At 38.3% G+C, this 18,876-nt stretch overlaps 4 protein-coding genes across 4 annotated transcripts; 2 read left to right on the forward strand and 2 right to left on the reverse strand.

The window, feature by feature from the left end:
• Window positions 1–3,863: 3,863 nt before the first annotated feature.
• Window positions 3,864–6,674, forward strand: AK88_02128 (uncharacterized protein; the record flags this gene model as incomplete). Its single annotated transcript, XM_012479762.1, has 1 exon — window positions 3,864–6,674. One exon carries the CDS (start codon window positions 3,864–3,866, stop codon window positions 6,672–6,674), a length of 2,811 nt encoding a protein of 936 aa, XP_012335185.1.
• Window positions 6,675–8,225: 1,551 nt separating this feature from the next.
• AK88_02129 (uncharacterized protein) lies at window positions 8,226–10,538 on the forward strand (the record flags this gene model as incomplete). Its single annotated transcript, XM_012479763.1, has 1 exon — window positions 8,226–10,538. The coding sequence occupies one exon, from the start codon at window positions 8,226–8,228 to the stop codon at window positions 10,536–10,538; it is 2,313 nt and encodes a 770-aa protein (XP_012335186.1).
• A 579-nt stretch (window positions 10,539–11,117) lies between these two features.
• On the reverse strand, window positions 11,118–13,181 carry AK88_02130 (uncharacterized protein; the record flags this gene model as incomplete). Its single annotated transcript, XM_012479764.1, has 1 exon — window positions 11,118–13,181. One exon carries the CDS (start codon window positions 13,179–13,181, stop codon window positions 11,118–11,120), a length of 2,064 nt encoding a protein of 687 aa, XP_012335187.1.
• Window positions 13,182–15,576: 2,395 nt separating this feature from the next.
• AK88_02131 (uncharacterized protein) lies at window positions 15,577–17,712 on the reverse strand (the record flags this gene model as incomplete). The annotated part of the gene is made up of 1 exon (XM_012479765.1): window positions 15,577–17,712. The coding sequence occupies one exon, from the start codon at window positions 17,710–17,712 to the stop codon at window positions 15,577–15,579; it is 2,136 nt and encodes a 711-aa protein (XP_012335188.1).
• Window positions 17,713–18,876: the final 1,164 nt, after the last annotated feature.

Genomic DNA, 18,876 nt, shown 5'->3' on the forward strand with positions numbered 1-18,876 from the left:
TTTTTTCCCCTGGTCAATATTGGAAGCGTTTGTCATTTGCTAACTAGAACAACATAAAACTGGTTTTATATATTTGCTCTCTTTTACGCTTGTGTTCCTTTCTCATCGACACCTAAATGGCATAACGCACATGTGTGTTTACACGTACGTAGGCATATCTTTTAAATACGCATATGTGTACACTTACATGTTTGTGCTGGAGGGCTTGCATTATATAATACAGGTAAATTTGTTTGTCTTGCGTAGTTTTCAAGTGCTTTAGGGGGGTATTTTTTTTTCAATGGAAAATCACATCACTGCTTGTTTGTTTGTTTTTTTTTTCCTTTTTACAATTCCTTGTGTGTCAAAGAGAAAGAGAGCTTATGCGAACATAATGTACAGACTTCCATTTGCAAAAAGGGCGTACACCACACGAATTTAACGAATGCCTATTATATTTGTTCGGCAAAGTTAAATTCGCTGCTACGTGGGCAGTACGTATATGCATATATATATGTGTGCATACATATTCATAGGCGTGCATGTACATGTGTGTATACCAACTGTTTGCACATTTTTGCCTGCATGCGCGTGATGTAAAACACACGCAAATTAATTGTAACGAGCCCCGGTGTAATTATCCACGTGGACAACCCAGCTTGGGGGTTACCTTGTTTCAAACAAATGGCATAATTATGTGGTGCAAACAAAAAAAAAAAAAAAAAGGCAGGCAGCACAAAAACAGGGATGCAGCTAATACTGAGGACAAGAAAGAAGGCATACACGCCTTTTCAGTAGTGTGCTTTTTCCACATGCCCCCCGTTTTACCTTCCCCATTTTATTTATCAGCAAAGTGAAAAGTCGTTTGTAGCACACTCTGTGGGGGGAACTTATTTCCTTACATCTAAAATATATTATGGGAGGTCTCGATAATAAATGTTGGAGGGGGGGACATGGCTACTTTCTTATCACAGAACAACGCATCGGTTATACGAGCAGGTTGCGCGATTATAATGGGGCACTTTTGCGCAAACAGCCCAATAGGAGTTTTGTCAAACACTGCGCAATTTCTTTTGCTAACGGTTGTCTGTCAAGCTTAAGCAAATCGTTACAAGTTGCCGGCGACGGTTGCGCGATACTGTTTTTTTTTTTTTTTTTTTTTTGCCCCTTCACATTATGCGCTGATTAGCCAACTCTGCAAGTTCTATATAATAACTCCTTTTTTATGTTTAAAAATATTTTATACGTATCTGCACGAATGTATGCTTATGTGCGCAGGGGCAAAACACACTTGCAGGTGCAGGGTCAAGAGGTTGCCCATTTATGCGCAACCTTAGCGGTATACATGCGTGCGCTATTTTTTTTTTTTTAAGCGTAAAAATGGGGGAATACTCAATTTTTACAATTTAAATTTGCTAGGTTAATTCGTTGCGGCGTATATCTTTTTTTTTTTTTTTTTAAAGTGAGAAATAACCTTTAAAGGAGGAGAAAAAATTGCAATTTTCCCGTTACCCTTCGTTGGGGCGTCGTGCCTTTTCCACTTAAATGGGATGGCACCGCAATATATAAAAAAATACTGCGTGGGCCATATTATAAATAATACACGCATAACGCGATACTTGCATGAACGATGGGTTGAAGGCGTTGTATAGGCCATGTCCATAATGTACTGCGCTGTCGAATGAGCACCGTTTTTTTTTCTTACATGTTTAATCATAACAGGTATAATGCATATATTATAAACTTTAATGTTTACCTCCTTGTTCGTCGCATTACTTGTGCCTAATAGGAACGTCCCCCAACATGTACCATTCGTGTTGCTTCTGTTTCCTGTCTCACATAATAATTTAAGGCAACAAGGGAAATAACAAAGCGGTTTTTTGAGATGAGGGGAATATTGTATGCTTTTTTTTATTTACCCTTTAAAAAGGGGGTACGTATTTCCCCCTTTATAAAAAAAAGAATAACAACTATGTACTCGCCACTTTTTCGCGTCCCATTGTGCATACATAATAAAAACTGTACAAGGCCATTTCTGAACCCGCTGCATTTTCCTTTTGTTCGCACGCATGGCACATATAAAACGATGCGCATATAAAGCATACCCACAATAAATACCAGCAATGCTATGCGAGAATGCGAAAAAAATAAACATAAAAAACTTATGCGTCTCATTCATTTTATATACAATGAACGGGGTAAACAAAATATAAAAAAACGCGCAAGGCAGGGGTAAACATGTATCGCAATGTAAAAGCACGTAAAATAATATTATACGTTGTACGTATTTATGCATTGGCTTATCATAAAGCAAAACTATCACCAACAATCCGCAACCACGCACTTTATGCTTTTATGTAAAATAAAAAATATATATTTTATAAATATCGCCCAAAAAAAGGAAACGTCAACATTTATATAGAAAAAAACAGCCACCTTATTATAAATTATATATTAACATTTTAGAACCGCAATTTAAAAATCCCCCCAATAAACACAAAAGCACAAAACGCTTTTTTCGTTTTTTCCAACATATATTAAATCTCAAAGCATACTATAATTCTACTTGTAAAGAAACAAATCACAAAAAGTGAAAGGACAATAAACAGAAAAAACAAAAAAAAAGAAATGACATAAGAATCTCCAAAACGGAAATATCTTAACAAAAATCCCCACAACGCAAAATAAGATCCAAAAGTTCAAAAAGCCCAAAGTTTTACAAAAAACAAAAAGCCCCTTTTGGTTTTTACCTTTTTCTTCATTTAGTTATAATATAAAATACATTTACAAGAATTTGTATAAATAAACGAACTGTACATATATTATATGTATGTATGCAACTTTTACATTTCATGTTCTATTTCGTTTTGACAAAGTTTTTTAAAAATGTTCGCGTTTAACAATGCAAAGACGAAACCTCTATTTTTTGTTTTTTTCAAAGTAAAAAATAAAAAGTAGTAGGAAGTAAGGCATGATGAACGGAACATGAAGCATTAATACATTTTACTATATAATATATTACATTGTACATTTCGTATAAGCACGTTGTGCCTCCAACAAAGAAAATAAAAAAATGAGTGAACTGTTCATATGATGATGTTATCGTTAATGCGCATTTTATTTTACCTTTTTTTTTTTTTTTTTTTAAATGAAAGCAAAGGTGTAGAAAATTATGAGAACGAAATGCCTTCAAAAAAAGTACAATTAATCTACGTATTTGTTCATACATCCATATAGCACATACACTTTTTTTTTTTTTTTTTTTTTTTTTTGCATTTATTTATAATGCAAATTTTTAGTATGTATGAGCCGTTCATGTGTACAGCACGTACATCTGTGTATGTGTACAGTACTTAAAGCAGTTTATGAGTTCAGCACGCATTTGACGTCCGCATAGGAAGCACGTATTCAGCACATACTCGTCACATCACGTATCGCATAGACGCCGCACACTGATCGCTTACACGTCGCACGTTTTACCTGCATACCTGTTTATAATTAGCCCTGGTGTGTCGTACTCATGCGCTGTATGCACTTTACCTTTACTTGCTTAGCACGTACGGATAAACAAATCCACATCACGTATTCGCAATATACATTTGTATAGCACAACGTTGCAACGTCTGTATGTTACGTACGCATGGTATTGCTCGTTTCGCACGTGTTTACGGCCAACACAATACGCCTAGCAAGCACACACTTATTTAACCCTCTGTACCTTTGTTCTGTACGTATTTATACACTTGGACGCCATCTGCACTTGCGATTTTACACCGCATTGAACGCATTTGTGCCCTTCATTCCATTGTCCGTACGTCGAGCACGCACACCTGAACTACACCTCTATCATAAAAGCTTCATTAAAAAAAAAAAAAAAAAAAAAAATGATAGGAACTAAGAATGAAGTAAACAATAATGATAATCACAAAAGAAAGTTCCTTGAAGAGAATAAAAACCATTTCCACCATAAATATAATAGAGCAAATAAAAGGAACAGCATTGGAAATAATGGAAAGACAAAGGGAGGAGATGTAGAAGGAGGAGGCGAGCGAGGAACCGCGTTCAACAAAGGAAATAGCAAATACATATTTGAAGGAAGTGTGAAAATAAAAAACAAAAGTAACCACATTTTTTACAACAAGGCCCAGGTGTTTAATCGTGACATGAGCATTATTTTAATAAAAGCGTTAGAAATATATTTAAAAAATAAAAATAAGGATAACGGAAAAATCCTGTTCAGAGGATTTAACGTCGTCGAGTTGTTAAGTGCAAGCGGAATAAGAAGCATAAGGTATGCAAAGGAATTACGAGAAACCATAAATCATATTATCACAAATGATATTGACAAATATGCATGTAAGCAAATAAGGAGAAATTTTAAAAGAAATCAAATTAATAAGGACAAATATACAATTTTATGTAATGATGCAAATAGTGTTATGAACATTCTTAATGTGGACAATATTTATTCGAAAAAGAGAAACATGAAAAAATTAGACGTTGGTTTTACCTACGTCAATAACATCACGGATTATAACGACTACTTCAAGGAAGCTTTGAAGTTTTTAAAATATATAACGAATTACAATAGAGGCAGAGGCAACAACGAGATTAAGGAAGACATGAATATTAATAACGCCCCGCATCATAATAATAGTAATAAACATAGTAAGAACGGTAAGAGTAAGGTGGACATGAAAAATAAGTCTATTGAGGATCACAATGATTTCGAGGACAGTGACTCCACTGCTTTCTCGAGCAGTGAGGAGGCCTTCACCAAAATTGATATGCTGGACGAGGAGCGCGACGAAACGGTGTACGCGGAAAGGTCAAATGGGCCAGAAGGAGGAAGTGGGCCCTTGAAGGGGGAAGTAAAGGGTGAAGTAAGCAGTTCACTAAACGGTTCCGTAAATGGTGCACTAAACGGTGCAGCAGACCACAGAGAGACGAACCCATTCGTGGCCACGAAAAACGCGGACGAGAAAACCCCCCTAAGCGAAAACATGATGGATGAAATTATTCAAAAGAGCAAACTCACGGAAAAGTACATGTTCGATATAATCGACATAGACCCATACGGATCCTCCATAGAATATTTGGAAAGCTGCCTAAAATATGGAAGAAGCAATTTCTTCATATTAATAACCAATACAGACATGAGAGTATTGAATGGAAAATTCCCAGATGTTTCTTTTTACAAATATAACAGCATGATATTTAGCAAAAGAGTTCATTACAATAAAGAGTATAGCATAAGAGTTTTGTTTTACAAAATAAAAACGATCGCCTCCAAGTATAAGAAGTGTGTTATTCCATTTTCTTCTCTTAACATTGATTTTTACATTCGCATATTAGTACAAGTCATAGATGATACCTTACAGACAAAGGACCTCTGCACCGATACTGGGATGGTTTATCAGTGCAACAATTGTTCTAGCTTCCATATCAACCCCTTGGCATTGAAAAAGGATAGGAATATACAAGTAGGGGATAATAAGAGGTACTGCAAGAGGGGGAAACAGAACAAGCATAAGGATGGAGCATTTGTAAACACCGAGGAGGAGGAGGACATCGACGAGAACAAGGAAAAGGAGGATGTCCACAATGCAGAACATATTCCACATGCACAGTTAGACCATTTGCATGATGATAATAAGCATACTTATGAGAAGGAAAAAGTCATAGGTGGAGACTTTGCGAACGAAGCGACTGATGGGGACACCGTCGATAATGTGGAGGAGAGGGTTAATACGGTTCATAAGGGATCATTTGATAACGTGGTTGAGAATGAAGACAATTTCGAACGACCGACCAATGGCGAAGATGCTGGCAATTTGGAAAATACTGTGCATAGCGAGCACACACAAAATGCGGGAGATGTGGCTGGCGACGGGCCTGATAACGCCGCTGCTGATGTGAGGACTGGGGGGCCATCTTGCACGGGCCGACCAGCGCACAGCAATCCCGGCATAGGGAATAAATACAAAAGCGGAAAATTGACCATTTCCAACAAGTGTGTAGAGTGCGGAGGAGATATGCTGATAGGTGGCCCCATCTACATCGGCAAGTTGCACAATGTGGAATTTATCCACACGTGTATATCGTTACTGGAAAATTTACAAGACTACAATTTAAACACCATTACGTCGAGGGATAGAATATTAATAAATTTTAGGTGCCTAAAACAGGAAATAAATATTCCATTGTATTATAATTTGCCAGACTTATTTAGAAATTTTAGACTGTGCTCCATCTCTAGAAAGCTGTTCGTGAATGCCTTGCTAAATTTGAATTATGAAGTTTCATATTTTCACAAGGACCCAGATAGCGTCAAGACAAATGCTCCTAACGATGTCTTTATGGACATTTTTCGTGCCATTATTTATAAAGTAAATTCGAAAAAGAGAATTCCTGATGCAGTGGAAGCGAAGAAGGAAGAATTGAATGCTCTGAGCAATCAGAAAAACGAAACCACCGAAGAGAGTCCTAAAAAAGTATATTCCATAAAGACCATAAAGGATGAAAAGTTGAGGGAAAAATTATTGTCGTATGAATTTTTTAAAAAGAATTCCACCATTGACAATATAGATATTTCTGTTAGTAATAAAGAAAATACTGATCATGTGAAATTGTTCACCTTGCTGAACCCCGAGCCTTATTGGGGCCCCATGAAGAAGCACTTTGAGAAGAACTGAGGCTTCGTTCGACTTGTGTCCAGTTTTTTGTAGACACATATTTTTGCAGCTCCCAAGTTTCCTATCCCCCCCCCCCTGCCCCGTCTGTTTCACAACAGCGCTGTTTTTGCAGCTTGCCAATCTGGCATAGCAGCCGTTTTGCGGTTCCGTGTTTTTGCAACGCACCCTTATGATGTTGTGCGTTTATTTTGCGGCGCGCCTAGTATTTTGTGTGTCCATTTCGTAGTATGCTTCTTTTGTAACACCACGCCTGTTTTGTAGCTTCATGCCTATTTTGTATTATGTCGCCTGTTTTGTAATCTGCCTCTTTTCAAAATGTAGGGTATTCTTATTGTCCCTCAACAATTCCTCGTATTTCAAAGCAATCCAGTACACTTTTTTTTAATTTTCGTCTGAATTTTTTTTTTAAGAAAACGGGGTGTATTTGATTGTACTCTTTCAATTTACAATTTGTATATAATCATTTTTAAGCATCTTATATATTTCAAAATATGTTTACATGTGTTTTTAGACATGTTTATATATATCTTGTTTAATATTTGAAATTATGCAAAAAAAAAAAAAACTTTTTATAAAAGCATCACTTCAGTCTTTAGTAACTCCAAAAAAAAAAATTATTAATCTCTCTCTGTCCTGTCCACCACTGTTTTCTGAATCCCACATGTATATTTGTATATATACGTCTTGTACGTGTGTATATAGAAGTATATACATGCATGTAAAGCAGAATTTATGTTCTAACAAAAACACACTGTATTTGGTAACTGCTCTATACATTATAAGAAAAATCTCACAAGCGTGAATGTCGCCATCGGAGCGGCTGAAATGAGGAAAAAAACTTCTTTAGCGCTTGGAAAGAGGCACACACGCTGTGCGTAACATTGTGGGTACAATGATTCCCATTCGTGGAGTATGAAAAGGTGAGGCCTCCTGAAAGGCCTCTATTTTTGCACAAAAAATTGGAAGAATTGGATACCAACGTACTTCTTTCCACGCAGTGAGAGAGGAAGTGTACCGCTAGCGCACTTTACACCGTTTGTCCTCTTCCCCGTGTGCAATGTTCAAAATAAGGCTTGATATGCACCCGTAGCACGCCTAACTAAAAATAACCGCATGAGGTGACGGAACGATATGGCAGGCTAGAAACACCATCACCGGGGATTGCTATCTAAATCCTCCAAATGGGGGCGAAGAAGTCTGTGCCGCTCTTTTGTACTTCTCCCCCTTACCCATCTTGGATGGTGCACAAAATAGCACAAGATGATGTACCACAATATAACACCCGGTTAACAAAGGCAAAAAAAAAAGTATTCCTAATTTATTTCATACCTACGATTGAGGAGTGGGAGATCCTAGTAGATGCGCTTTAGACCGTGCGTGTGCAAACTTGAACAAGGAACACCCGTGTGCGCGGTTTTGTGTAGAAAAACTGACAGGATTGGCATTATAGAGGAAAGAAGCATTAAGGAGGGAAAACAGCCGCCTATCCACTTTGCCGTCAACTGACTAACGCGGTAACTTGCTAAGTGTGAGGGCAAGGTTGATCGCAAAATGGCTCAGTCTCATGTCGAAATTGCCAAGCAGCTGAAGCACAACTCGGAGGAGATAAAGGAATACTTCGAGGATCTGTACGCGTGGCAAAGCGAAGTTAGCAAAGATGTAGGAGCGAGTAGTGGGAAGGAGCAACCGTCATTAGTAAGAAATGGCGCTGCCGCTAAACCAGAGATGAAACAGGGCCAGGATGGACAAGGGGGGCAACCCCATGGGAGGACGTCAAAGGTTGTGGATCCCAACGGTGCTCACATTGACGGGGAAACAAAATGGACACGAAATAATAATGCCCTAAAGAGAGACCAAAACTCGCTGGAGAGCTACTACAGTGCGTGGGATAAACTCAAAGTAGATGATATTGATAATAACGAAGAGGAATCAACTGGTCATGGTGGAGGCTACATGCGGGAAGCACCGCAGGAAAACGAAAAGGGAGCACATTCTGAGGGGTCAATTCATGGAGCGGAGAACACGGAAGAAGCCCCTACCGTGGAGATGGAAGGAGGGAAAAAAGCCTACATGTGCAATAGTAGCTACGGAAATGTGGAAACAGAAGGTGGGATAATTGAAAGTACCAATTGTGTGCTCAACGCACGAAATGAAGAAGACCGATTAGTGAAGGTCCGATCCAAAGTGTATGATATGTACCTCTCCAAAAACGAAGAAGGAAAACTTAACTACCAAAACAACAGGTACCATAAATGCCTAGAAAATTATAATGACCTAATTAACTATATCGACTTCGAACTAAGCAACAATAATATATTTTTACAGATCGAGCAAAACCTAGATAATGAGTTATACTTAGATGTACTCTCCAACAAAAAACAAATTTTTATGAACAAAAATATTGAACAGTTAAGTATTCTTAGGACTAAAGTTCTTGTGAACAGATCATTAGTGTATCAGAGAGTGTCTTGCTATTTTGAAAGCATAAATGATTGTTCTTCCATAATATTATTTTACCATTATTTTTTGCCTGAGCATAAAAATTGTGCTAACTACTGCATAGCTAAAAATTCCCTTACGGTGAATATTAAGTATGTTCTTTTCAAGGCATACTACTTAAGAGGGATGGCCAGATATAAGCTAAAAATTTATAAATTTTCTCTTAAGGATTTTAAATCTTCCAAGGAGTGTGCAAAGGATATGAACAGCTGTTCCACCCTCAATATTGACAAATCAATTCAGCTGCTACAAAATGTGATAACACAAAATGATGCTAAAAGACGGACGAGGAGACAAGCTGAGTACACATCTACCCTTCTAGAGAGATACAAACTAAAGCCAAGGCTGTTAGCTATTCAACTTATATCAAGAGAGCACACTGCAGATGTGACCCCCTTGGAAAATAATAGCAACGGCGTTAAGTGCCTCACGGCGGTGTCCAACACGGAGGAGACAAGTACCCGGTGTGCATCTGGGGGGTGGAGTTCCCCTTGTGAGGAAACGAAATACCTACGGCATTTCTGTCAAGGGGGGAATCATCGAGAGGTGGATGATGGGGCGAGCGGCCGGGTGCGAAAAAACAACAGCGTGGAACAAGCGTCTGAGGGGGAGCACAACAATGTGGGGCATACGGACAGGGACATTGAAAAGAATAGCCACATGGATAATCACGCGCATTGCCACCACGACACGGATAGCAGCCTCACGCTGAGCGATAACACCGCGCTGAGCGACGTGGAAGAAATGAAGCCGCCCCTGCTCACCATTTCAAATGGAGCAAGCCTTGGGGAAAACAAAATTAAAAATAAGATAAGCTTTGAACTCCTTTGGAATTCAAATGAAATAAAAAGTAATTTCAAAAAACAAATCGATATTCTCAAAACTGCTTTTTTGGAAGAAGGCATTTTCGAGTTCAACCTCGATAAAGACATTTACGTAGATATATTGGACTCCCTTTTTAAAAATAACTTTTTGTCCTTGTTTGAAAATGTGGACAACGAGGAGGGCATAAAAATAAAATTGCAGAGAGGCGCCTCCACAGAGCTTTCCAACAATGCTGATGAGGATACAAATAAAACTGCCCAGTCACCTTCGAACGGAGAATTGGCCCATGCCCAACAAAGGGAAGATGTGGGAGAATTGCTAAACTGTGCCGAGTGCGTAGTGCTCATAGACATATTATATATCCTCACGAATGGCGGAAAGGAAAACTATGTCCTCCTCTTTGTCGACAAAAAGGAAAGAACATTATTACTAACGTTTTACAACTTTATATTGAAGTATACAAATGTGTTCCTCTGCAATGAAAACTGCCTAAGGCAGAAGACTCTTTTGTTGAAGGAGTTGCTCGAAAGGATATCTTAAAAATGCGTGTACTTAAAAATATGTATGCACTTAATAATGCGTGTACTTAAAAATGCGTGCATTTAAAAATGCATATATGCCTAAACACACACACACATTTAAAAAAAAAAAAAAAGGGGAAACGAAAAATTTTAATTAAACCGCATATGCATGTGCCTACTTGTGCGCACACGTACACATGCATATGCTCTGAAAAGACATATCATATAATATATATATATATACATGAGTACTTATTCAGTTAAATTGGGAAATTTAATTAGGGGAAACATAAATGCATGCGCAGCATATTTAAGTATTATTCATATTTAAAATGGGGAGCATATGTAGGTACACATGCCTCGAGGAGGGAGTGGATATACGAAAGAGACGAGAATTCGCTTTGGCACTTTGAAAAAAAAGAGAAAGCCAAAATGCAGGATAATCACATATAAGTAAAAATGCACAAATAAGTCATATATCGGGCCTACGGCCTGCACACATGTGCGGGCATGTATATATACATATCTATGCGCGCTGTTGAAAGGTGAGTGCCCGTCCAAGTAGAGGGACCTAATATACACGCGCAAGCGCAGCAACCTACATAAAGGTACACTTTTTCTTCTTCTTTTTACCATTGGAAAAGGTCGTACTAGACTTGACACACTGCATATTATTTTTGGAACTGCTTCTATCATAATAATCCAAATAAATAATAGAACTGTTTAAATTCTTTTGCAAACTTTTCTGAGTCGATATGCACCTAAAATTGTTATCGTAGTAGGAGGTGTCATTATCCACATTGTCAAATAATTCCCATGTACAACTCAAATGTAGAAAGGAAATGTCTGCAGCCAGCAGGAACAGTTTATTTTCATATTTAAAAAGGGTGTTAAAATGGTTATTCCTAAAAAAGGCTACAAGTTGATTTGGGTTCAAATTTTCCTGCAATAATTGCAACCCAACTAATGTCAATTGAGTTTTGTACGTTTCTAGAAATTCCGAAATAACTAGCGCTTCGTTAATTTCATATGGAGTTAAATTTATATCTGTACTGTAATTTTTCATAATAAAATTTTCACTATTTTCTGTATAATTATCTGCTATGTCTGCATTTGCTGTTTCGCTAGTTAAGCTAGCTATTTCGTTGGATTCCATAAAGAGTTCTTTATTTCTGATAGCTTTTTCGTCCAGGGAGGATTTTTTCAACCTACCCTTGGTATTTCCCTCAGAAGAGTATTCAATTGGAATTAGACTTTTGCAGGTGGTCGGTAGGGGGTCCTCCGGAAATTTTGGCGTCTTTACCACGCTCCCATCGCCGATGTTGTTATCTTTGCTGATGTGGCTAACAACACTGGCAACGGTACTTATATTTGCATTAGCGCTAGCAGTAGAGTTCCTATTGGCGCTGTTTTTTTCTGCAGAGATGTCCACATTAGTTGGTGTCTTACCTTCCTTCACAACAAATCCGTCCGACTTCCGCCCCGTTTCCGTGCTGTTCTTATTTGTACCGTTTTCTAAATCTACACAGCACGGCTGCTTCAAGTTAATCACGTTGCTTTGAGTTCCACTTTTACTGCCACACGTATCTCCACTTGTTTTTTTTTTGCCTAAATATGTGTTCTTCTTTTTTGGTGTGTCTACATCTAACGGAGCGACAGTGGTAACGGGCACAGAGGAGCTATCTTGCAATAATTTTTTTTTGGAATTTTTTTCTGATATTTGATCAAGGTCATCTGGAAAGATGGGTACACTCTTTGTGCTTTTTTTTTTATTATTTTTTTCTTCTGTTCTTTTGCTTGTTCCTTTGGCTAAGTCGACGGCGGCATCGTTGGTGACACCTTTGTAGTCACTGTTGGAGGCTCCTCCTGGGTTATTTATCGGGCCATCCATGAGAGCATGCCTTTCACAGGGGTTTCCCAAATCGCAGTCATCCCTTTTTTCCTCCTTCAAATCCTCCAACTGGTACAAACTGGTGCTTTTCTCATTGGACGGTTCGTCTGCGTCCTTTTTTTTCTTTCTCTCGTGGTATTCATTATATCTCACAATTTTATTTATTATTACATTGTAGGAGTAATCTTTCAAGTAGGAGTAAAACATTCCATCGTCCGACGAGATGACCCATCCATGACATAATGGGATGTTCAGCATGTCAAAAATACACAACCCCTTTGTGTACTCAAATGAATGAATATTACTAAATTTACAATTAACGTCTAGTCCATATTTTAACTGGGGTAATATATCTACACACTCGATTATGTTTTTCCTATAATTACACGACGCGGTGTTATCAGTCACATTTTTCCTATTGGACTCTAACAGTATGTTCATAATTTTAGTTTCAAGGAAGCTCTGCGATATTTTTTTAATTTTTTTGTCAATCTGTAACTGGTTACGTAAGAGTAGAATGTTCGTAATGCACAAAAGAGGACATGGTCCGCTTTTATTTTGCAACAAAATAGGTACTCTCCTGTTTATGAAGTTGATCCATTTTACACTATAATAATTTATGTTTTCATTTTCATAATTTACAATTTCGTATATTTTATCGTATTTTTTTAGTACATAGGATTTGAACGTCTCGTAGTCGGCGCACCGAATGATCATATTTTCTTCTTCGTCATTTTTCTCATCATAATGCAATTTGATCATAGTTGTCATTTTTCCCTTTTCTTCCTATCAGAGAAGGTTCATTCCTGTGGCTTCCCTAAGCGCCTCATAATATGCGACGTTCGTAAGGGAGGGGTGGGGGCTTCACCGTTGTTAGGTGGCTTCACTGATGGCGAGAAACTCAACGCTCACAAGACGCGATGGTGTACCCAAGGCGCCCTCGGACACACGAAAGGTTCAAATGAACGCAGCGGGAAAAAAAGTGGTCTCTAATCTGACCTGACAAATTGCTGTATAAGGTAGAAAAACGAAAAAAAGAAAAAAAAAAAAATCCCACAGCTATCTTTTACGTACGTGTACCATCACAAAAAAAAATATGAAAAAAAATGAGAGCGTGGAGGCATTTATTTAAAAAGTTCGTTAAAAACATGGTTCCACAACTAATCAAAAAAAAAAAAAAAAAAATGTGGAAACATATATATGTATATATATGTACATACAGTTGCGCAGGAGAACGCACGATATGATACATGAACTGATGAATGGCTGGGGAAATTTGTTTAATTTTTTATATAAAGGAGAATTGTATGGCATTAGTCTCCTGCAAAGGCATCAGGCAAATAGCTCATTGATGCAATGACAACACGACAATATGTATCATTTTTTCTCTGAGGAGCGAAAATGAGTTGTGGTAAAGGCGGCAACATGTACATTATTTTATATATATATATATATTACGTATGTATGGAAATTCGAAATGCTTTAAAAAAAGTGAGGAAAATGCACCCAACGGCAACTGGTTACGCAAAAGTGCGAACTGCAACAGGGAGAGCAGCGGAAAGGGCAATTATTTCCTTCACCGTAAAAGCAAACGCCCTGTGAGGTGCAAAAAATATTAGCAGCGAGTCAACCCCATATATACCATACGACATAAAAATACCAGTGCCGAAGAATGCGATTGTGGCATAATGGTACGTACAAATAGGCATAAATATATACAATATGAATAATATTATATATGTATATATAATACACTGTAATTGGATATGCAAATGGGGATGCTAACATTTTGTAGCTTTAACAAATAGGATGAACAGCCATTTGGCTATGCACAACCTTCATGTTCCATTTGTCTATTCATGAATACTTACCCCCCGCCTCCCTACACGTTATTGTAAAGCAGGCCAATGTAATAACTCATATAAGTACAAAAAGCAAAAAAAAAAGAAAGACGCATTGTTTTTGTTCTCGCATATATAAAAACAGTACTCAATTGAACCCCATGAGTAAATGAACAAATTGCTATGCCCCACATGATGTTATTTTGATTAAAGTAAAAGGGAAAAATCCCCAGTTTCGCGATTTGCCTGATTAACATAACTGGAACAGCGGAACATATACGAAAAAAAAAAAAAAACAGAACAAATAGCTGATGTACCTTTTTCGCACAAATGGAAGCGCTATACCATTGTGCATACGGTATGGCATTTATATACTCATTCGCACACGTCCAATTTTGTGTTTTATACGCCACATGGCCGTCGCACGTCATTAATAGGAACAGAATTAAAGGTATAATTTTAAAAGCGGAGAATTGTTTTAAACAACGGGTATTTCCTTCCAACGCGCAAATGGAGTTAAAACAAATTCTTCACATCATTTTGCACAACAATTCGGTGTATGGAGAATTGTACGTTTTTATGTGCATATATGTGAGTGCATAATGCATGGGTCATATTTGGTAGGAGACCCTTCCCATCGACGCAGTTTCTGGAGAACGTGGAAAATACGGCTCAGTCGTTTAGCATTGTGAACATTTCGGGAACACGCAAAAGGAGGTTTTCTGTGAGAAAGGACCTTGTACCATCTTTATTAAAAACGACTTCGTGGCGTCAGAAAGGGTAGACAGTCAACGTTCCGCCGTTTCTATTGGATATACATAACACTACTTAATGAGGGTGATGCTGAAATGTCAGGCGTATTTCCTCTCTGACGTTGCTTATAAGGCGAAGGGGGACAGGGATGCTATTACATGGAGCCGTTCAAAAAAAGGATTAATTAAAAGTTACGGTTTTCAAATGATAATGTAAAGTTTTGAGCAAATGTGTTAATTGGGGTTGCGGTGCCGTGCACAAACGGGCACATACATCGAGGTGTGGTGTGTAAGCAGGTCCGCAAAAAAAAAGACAAAAAAAAAAAAAAAAAAGCGCTAACGGTGAAATGTTCGGAGGACGCTCTCGTATAATACAAACGGGGCAATTATTTTACTGTGCATACGCATAGGTGGTGATGTGATGTAGGTTCTGGAGACGGACCACGACCAATCCAGCATCGCCCCCCCCCCTTTGCTACCTATACGCCTACATGCCTACTTGACGTTACCTAGTTGTCCTGGTCTACCCCCCAAAAAAATCTCCTTCACATCATCTGTTCCAAGTTGGGTGAACTAATTAAGGGGCATCGACTTCGCCGTGCAGTAATTTTCACTGGTGGTTGCATTAAACATCTCGCCCAGCTCATCGGAGGAGTTCTTTTGCGAATTATCTAAGTGCATACCTGCCGCATCCGCTTCCTCCTCGTCCGCCCCCACTTCTGTGTTAACCTTTGGCATTACTTCTTGGCTTCCTAACGAGTCGTGCGACGATTTACACTTGCGTAATGTACCCAAGTTTATAAGAGCATTATTTTTTACACTTGCCATTTTTATTAAATCGCCTGGTCTTAGAGAATTGCTCAATTTTTTGCGACTATTGGCACAAGTTTTTACGTACTTTGGGAGGGTGTTAAAATTTCCACTTAGATAATTTCGTCTTTCCTCAAGTATACCTCCTGGCAAAATTGTTCTGTCCTTTTGGGTGCCATAGAAATTTTGAGAAAAACTATGCCTTCTCCTCTGTTGGTCATTTATGTTGATACTTCTTCCCCTGGTAAAGATGTGACTCCCTCTGCTCTTGGAAGCAAACACTGCGTTCGAATTCGGCAACGCGTTTTTTGTGTGACCCATGCAATTCATCTGAATGGTGGAACTTAAATTTGACATGGACCTATCCAACTCCATCGGTAGGGAATATGCAGTTCCCATCTTGCTGTTACTATATTGCAAATTATACGTGTTGATAAAATCGGTTTCCATCATGGATTCTTCATTTTGGTCATGACGGATACAGGTGTGGAATGAATTTGTCATATGGCTAATCAGCCCAGGAAACTTTGAAAAGGGTATCATATTTATTAAATTTTGTACAAACATTTTCGAAACTGCAAAACAGTATTGCTTAAATGTGTAATTCTCCTTATCTATATGCTCTAGCGTTTCTCCAACATGATCGCAAAATTTATTATATTTGTTTCTCATGCTTTGGATTAAGTATGGTAAATTTGAGAAGAGAAAATCATCATAATCATCATCATGTATGCTGCCACCTTTTTTCGTATGAAAGCTGCTGGCAGGGTATTGTTGTGCATTTGTAGTAGTTTCTGTCTCATTTGGGATATTGAAGTTTGGCAAATTTGAATATGTCTTTGATATACATCTATCCTTTTCATTTTGGTGTGGAAATGTGGGTAAAGACAAAAGGGTAGCGCTTTTTGCTACCTTTTTGTTTTTCCCTTGCAGTTTTTGGCTCTGGTATTTTATAAACATGCTGCGTATTCCTTCATAGATGGGGAAAATATGAATGCCCGTAATTATGCTGTGAAATTTTAAATATTCTGGCCACCTCAATATGGTGTTTATTCCTAACGGGGGGTAATTTAAATTGATGGAGTTTGAGCTCGTATTAACAAGGACTCCATCGTTTGTGTACACCTCCTCTTTGTTTGCATCGCAAAGCCCGTCTAGCATCTCATTCATGGTGTCTATAAACCAAAGACCTGTTTTTTCCGTGTTTTCCATTTGTTCCATTTTGTATGAAGTCCTATGCAGACAATCAGCGCTATCCCCTTTATCAAATGTTACCTTCCCTCCACTGGGGCATGTTTCAAATTTGCGACTACTTCCCCCACTTTTTAGGCTACTTTTCTGATGCCTCAAATAATCCTCCTCGCGCGATTTTTCACTTGTAACGGATTTCCTTCTACTATATCTCACACTTTTACCCTTCTCCGTGTCGCTGCCAAAATTGCCATCGTAGCTACTATCCTGTTCCAAATTTCTTAAAATGTTTTCTTCTAAAGTTGCGCTCGTTAGTGTTAGCACATGGTTGCTTCTGCCACTCTTGTAAGCGTTTGCACTCTGGGTGCCCCCCTGAAAGGGGTAGGCTGACCCCACTACTGACTGCACTTTGCTCACTTGTGATTGAGAGTTTTCACTCCTGTCCGAGTACGAGTAGCAATTTTTATCATCATTGAACAAGTCACTTTTCTCTTCCGAACTCTCCATAATTTTGTTATACTCATCTTCTCTCATTTTTTTTTTTTTCTCTCTCTCTTCGAAAGAGTCACCAATGGAATCGTTACTTTGTAAGAAATTGTAATTGTCAGATAATTCTCCGAAACTTCTAGACTCTTTTTTTCTCTCTTCATATGGATTAATTCCGGATGTCATTTCCCTGCACATTCTACTTTCGCTGTTACACCTCATCGTGTAAGATTAGCTTGTCTTTTCGATTTTTTAATTAATTTTTTTTTCTTCACCTTTTTTGTGGGAAGAATGTTTAATTTATTCCCTGCACAAAGGACAATATTTTTCCCTTTGTTCTTTTTCACCCCAGCGCGTACGAATGGTATAGCATCTGAGGCGGTCCACTGGAGCAGTTCAGAAATGGGATGGTCTTGCGCATATGCTCATGCGTACAAAAACGATTCGCATCAAATTTTGGCGAAACGATGCGCACGAATGGGTTCCAATCTCAGGATCGATAATGTTTTTCCCGCCGATGGCAATTCACGCCTATGCAATTTTCGGGAAAATACAAACAAATATGTGCATCCCACAAATGGGCTGGGTGTGAACTACGCACGCAAAAAAAAAAAAAAAAAAAAAAAAGGAGCAATAAAATGGTCATCAAATGGAACAAGGCGCTGGTAAGAACCTGTGCATTGCTAGGTAAATGTACTCATGTAAGTACGTATGTATGTACTCTCTGTTTCGGTCTATTTCGTCCTAGCGGCGTTGCTAACATGGCAGAGTACGGAGGGCAGGGAACTCTCATATGGGGAAGTGCCTACTCTCCTATTCATTTACGGTTCAATGAAGCAGACAAGAGAAACATATATATATATATACATATAACGAATTGCAACTAACGAACTGATGAATAACGTGCAAACGCCCTATGTACTCGAGCTAATTTTTTTTTTTTTTTCAAATTTGTGCCTGCTCGTGAAACATATATGTGTACACACGCATGCATATCTATGTTACTGGATTACGTTTGGTTCATTTGAAAGGTTATATTAAAATGGGAAGAACAAACCTCGCGTCGTGAATAATGGCAAAGGCTTCTATACAAGTCGTTGTGACACTATGTGTACAAGTACTCTCGTCAATATAGTAGTTGCCATAAATTCCACGGACCTGATGGTCAGCGGAGGGGCACAAAAAAAAAAATAAATATATCGCTCTTCACTTAAAGACGGACAGGTGCTATCAAATGCAGGTAAAGCATCAATAGGGGGTATTAAAAATATTCTCGTGTGATATATATTTTTTTTTTGGCCAGACGTAGCAATACAGGCAGGTCAAATGGCGCGTCACCAATGTGGCCTTTTTTCCAAAAATGCTTCTTTGTCTTCTGCGAGCTTA

This window comes from Plasmodium fragile, assembly GCF_000956335.1.
Source record: "Plasmodium fragile strain nilgiri unplaced genomic scaffold supercont1.20, whole genome shotgun sequence".
NCBI classification, from domain to species: domain Eukaryota; phylum Apicomplexa; class Aconoidasida; order Haemosporida; family Plasmodiidae; genus Plasmodium; species Plasmodium fragile.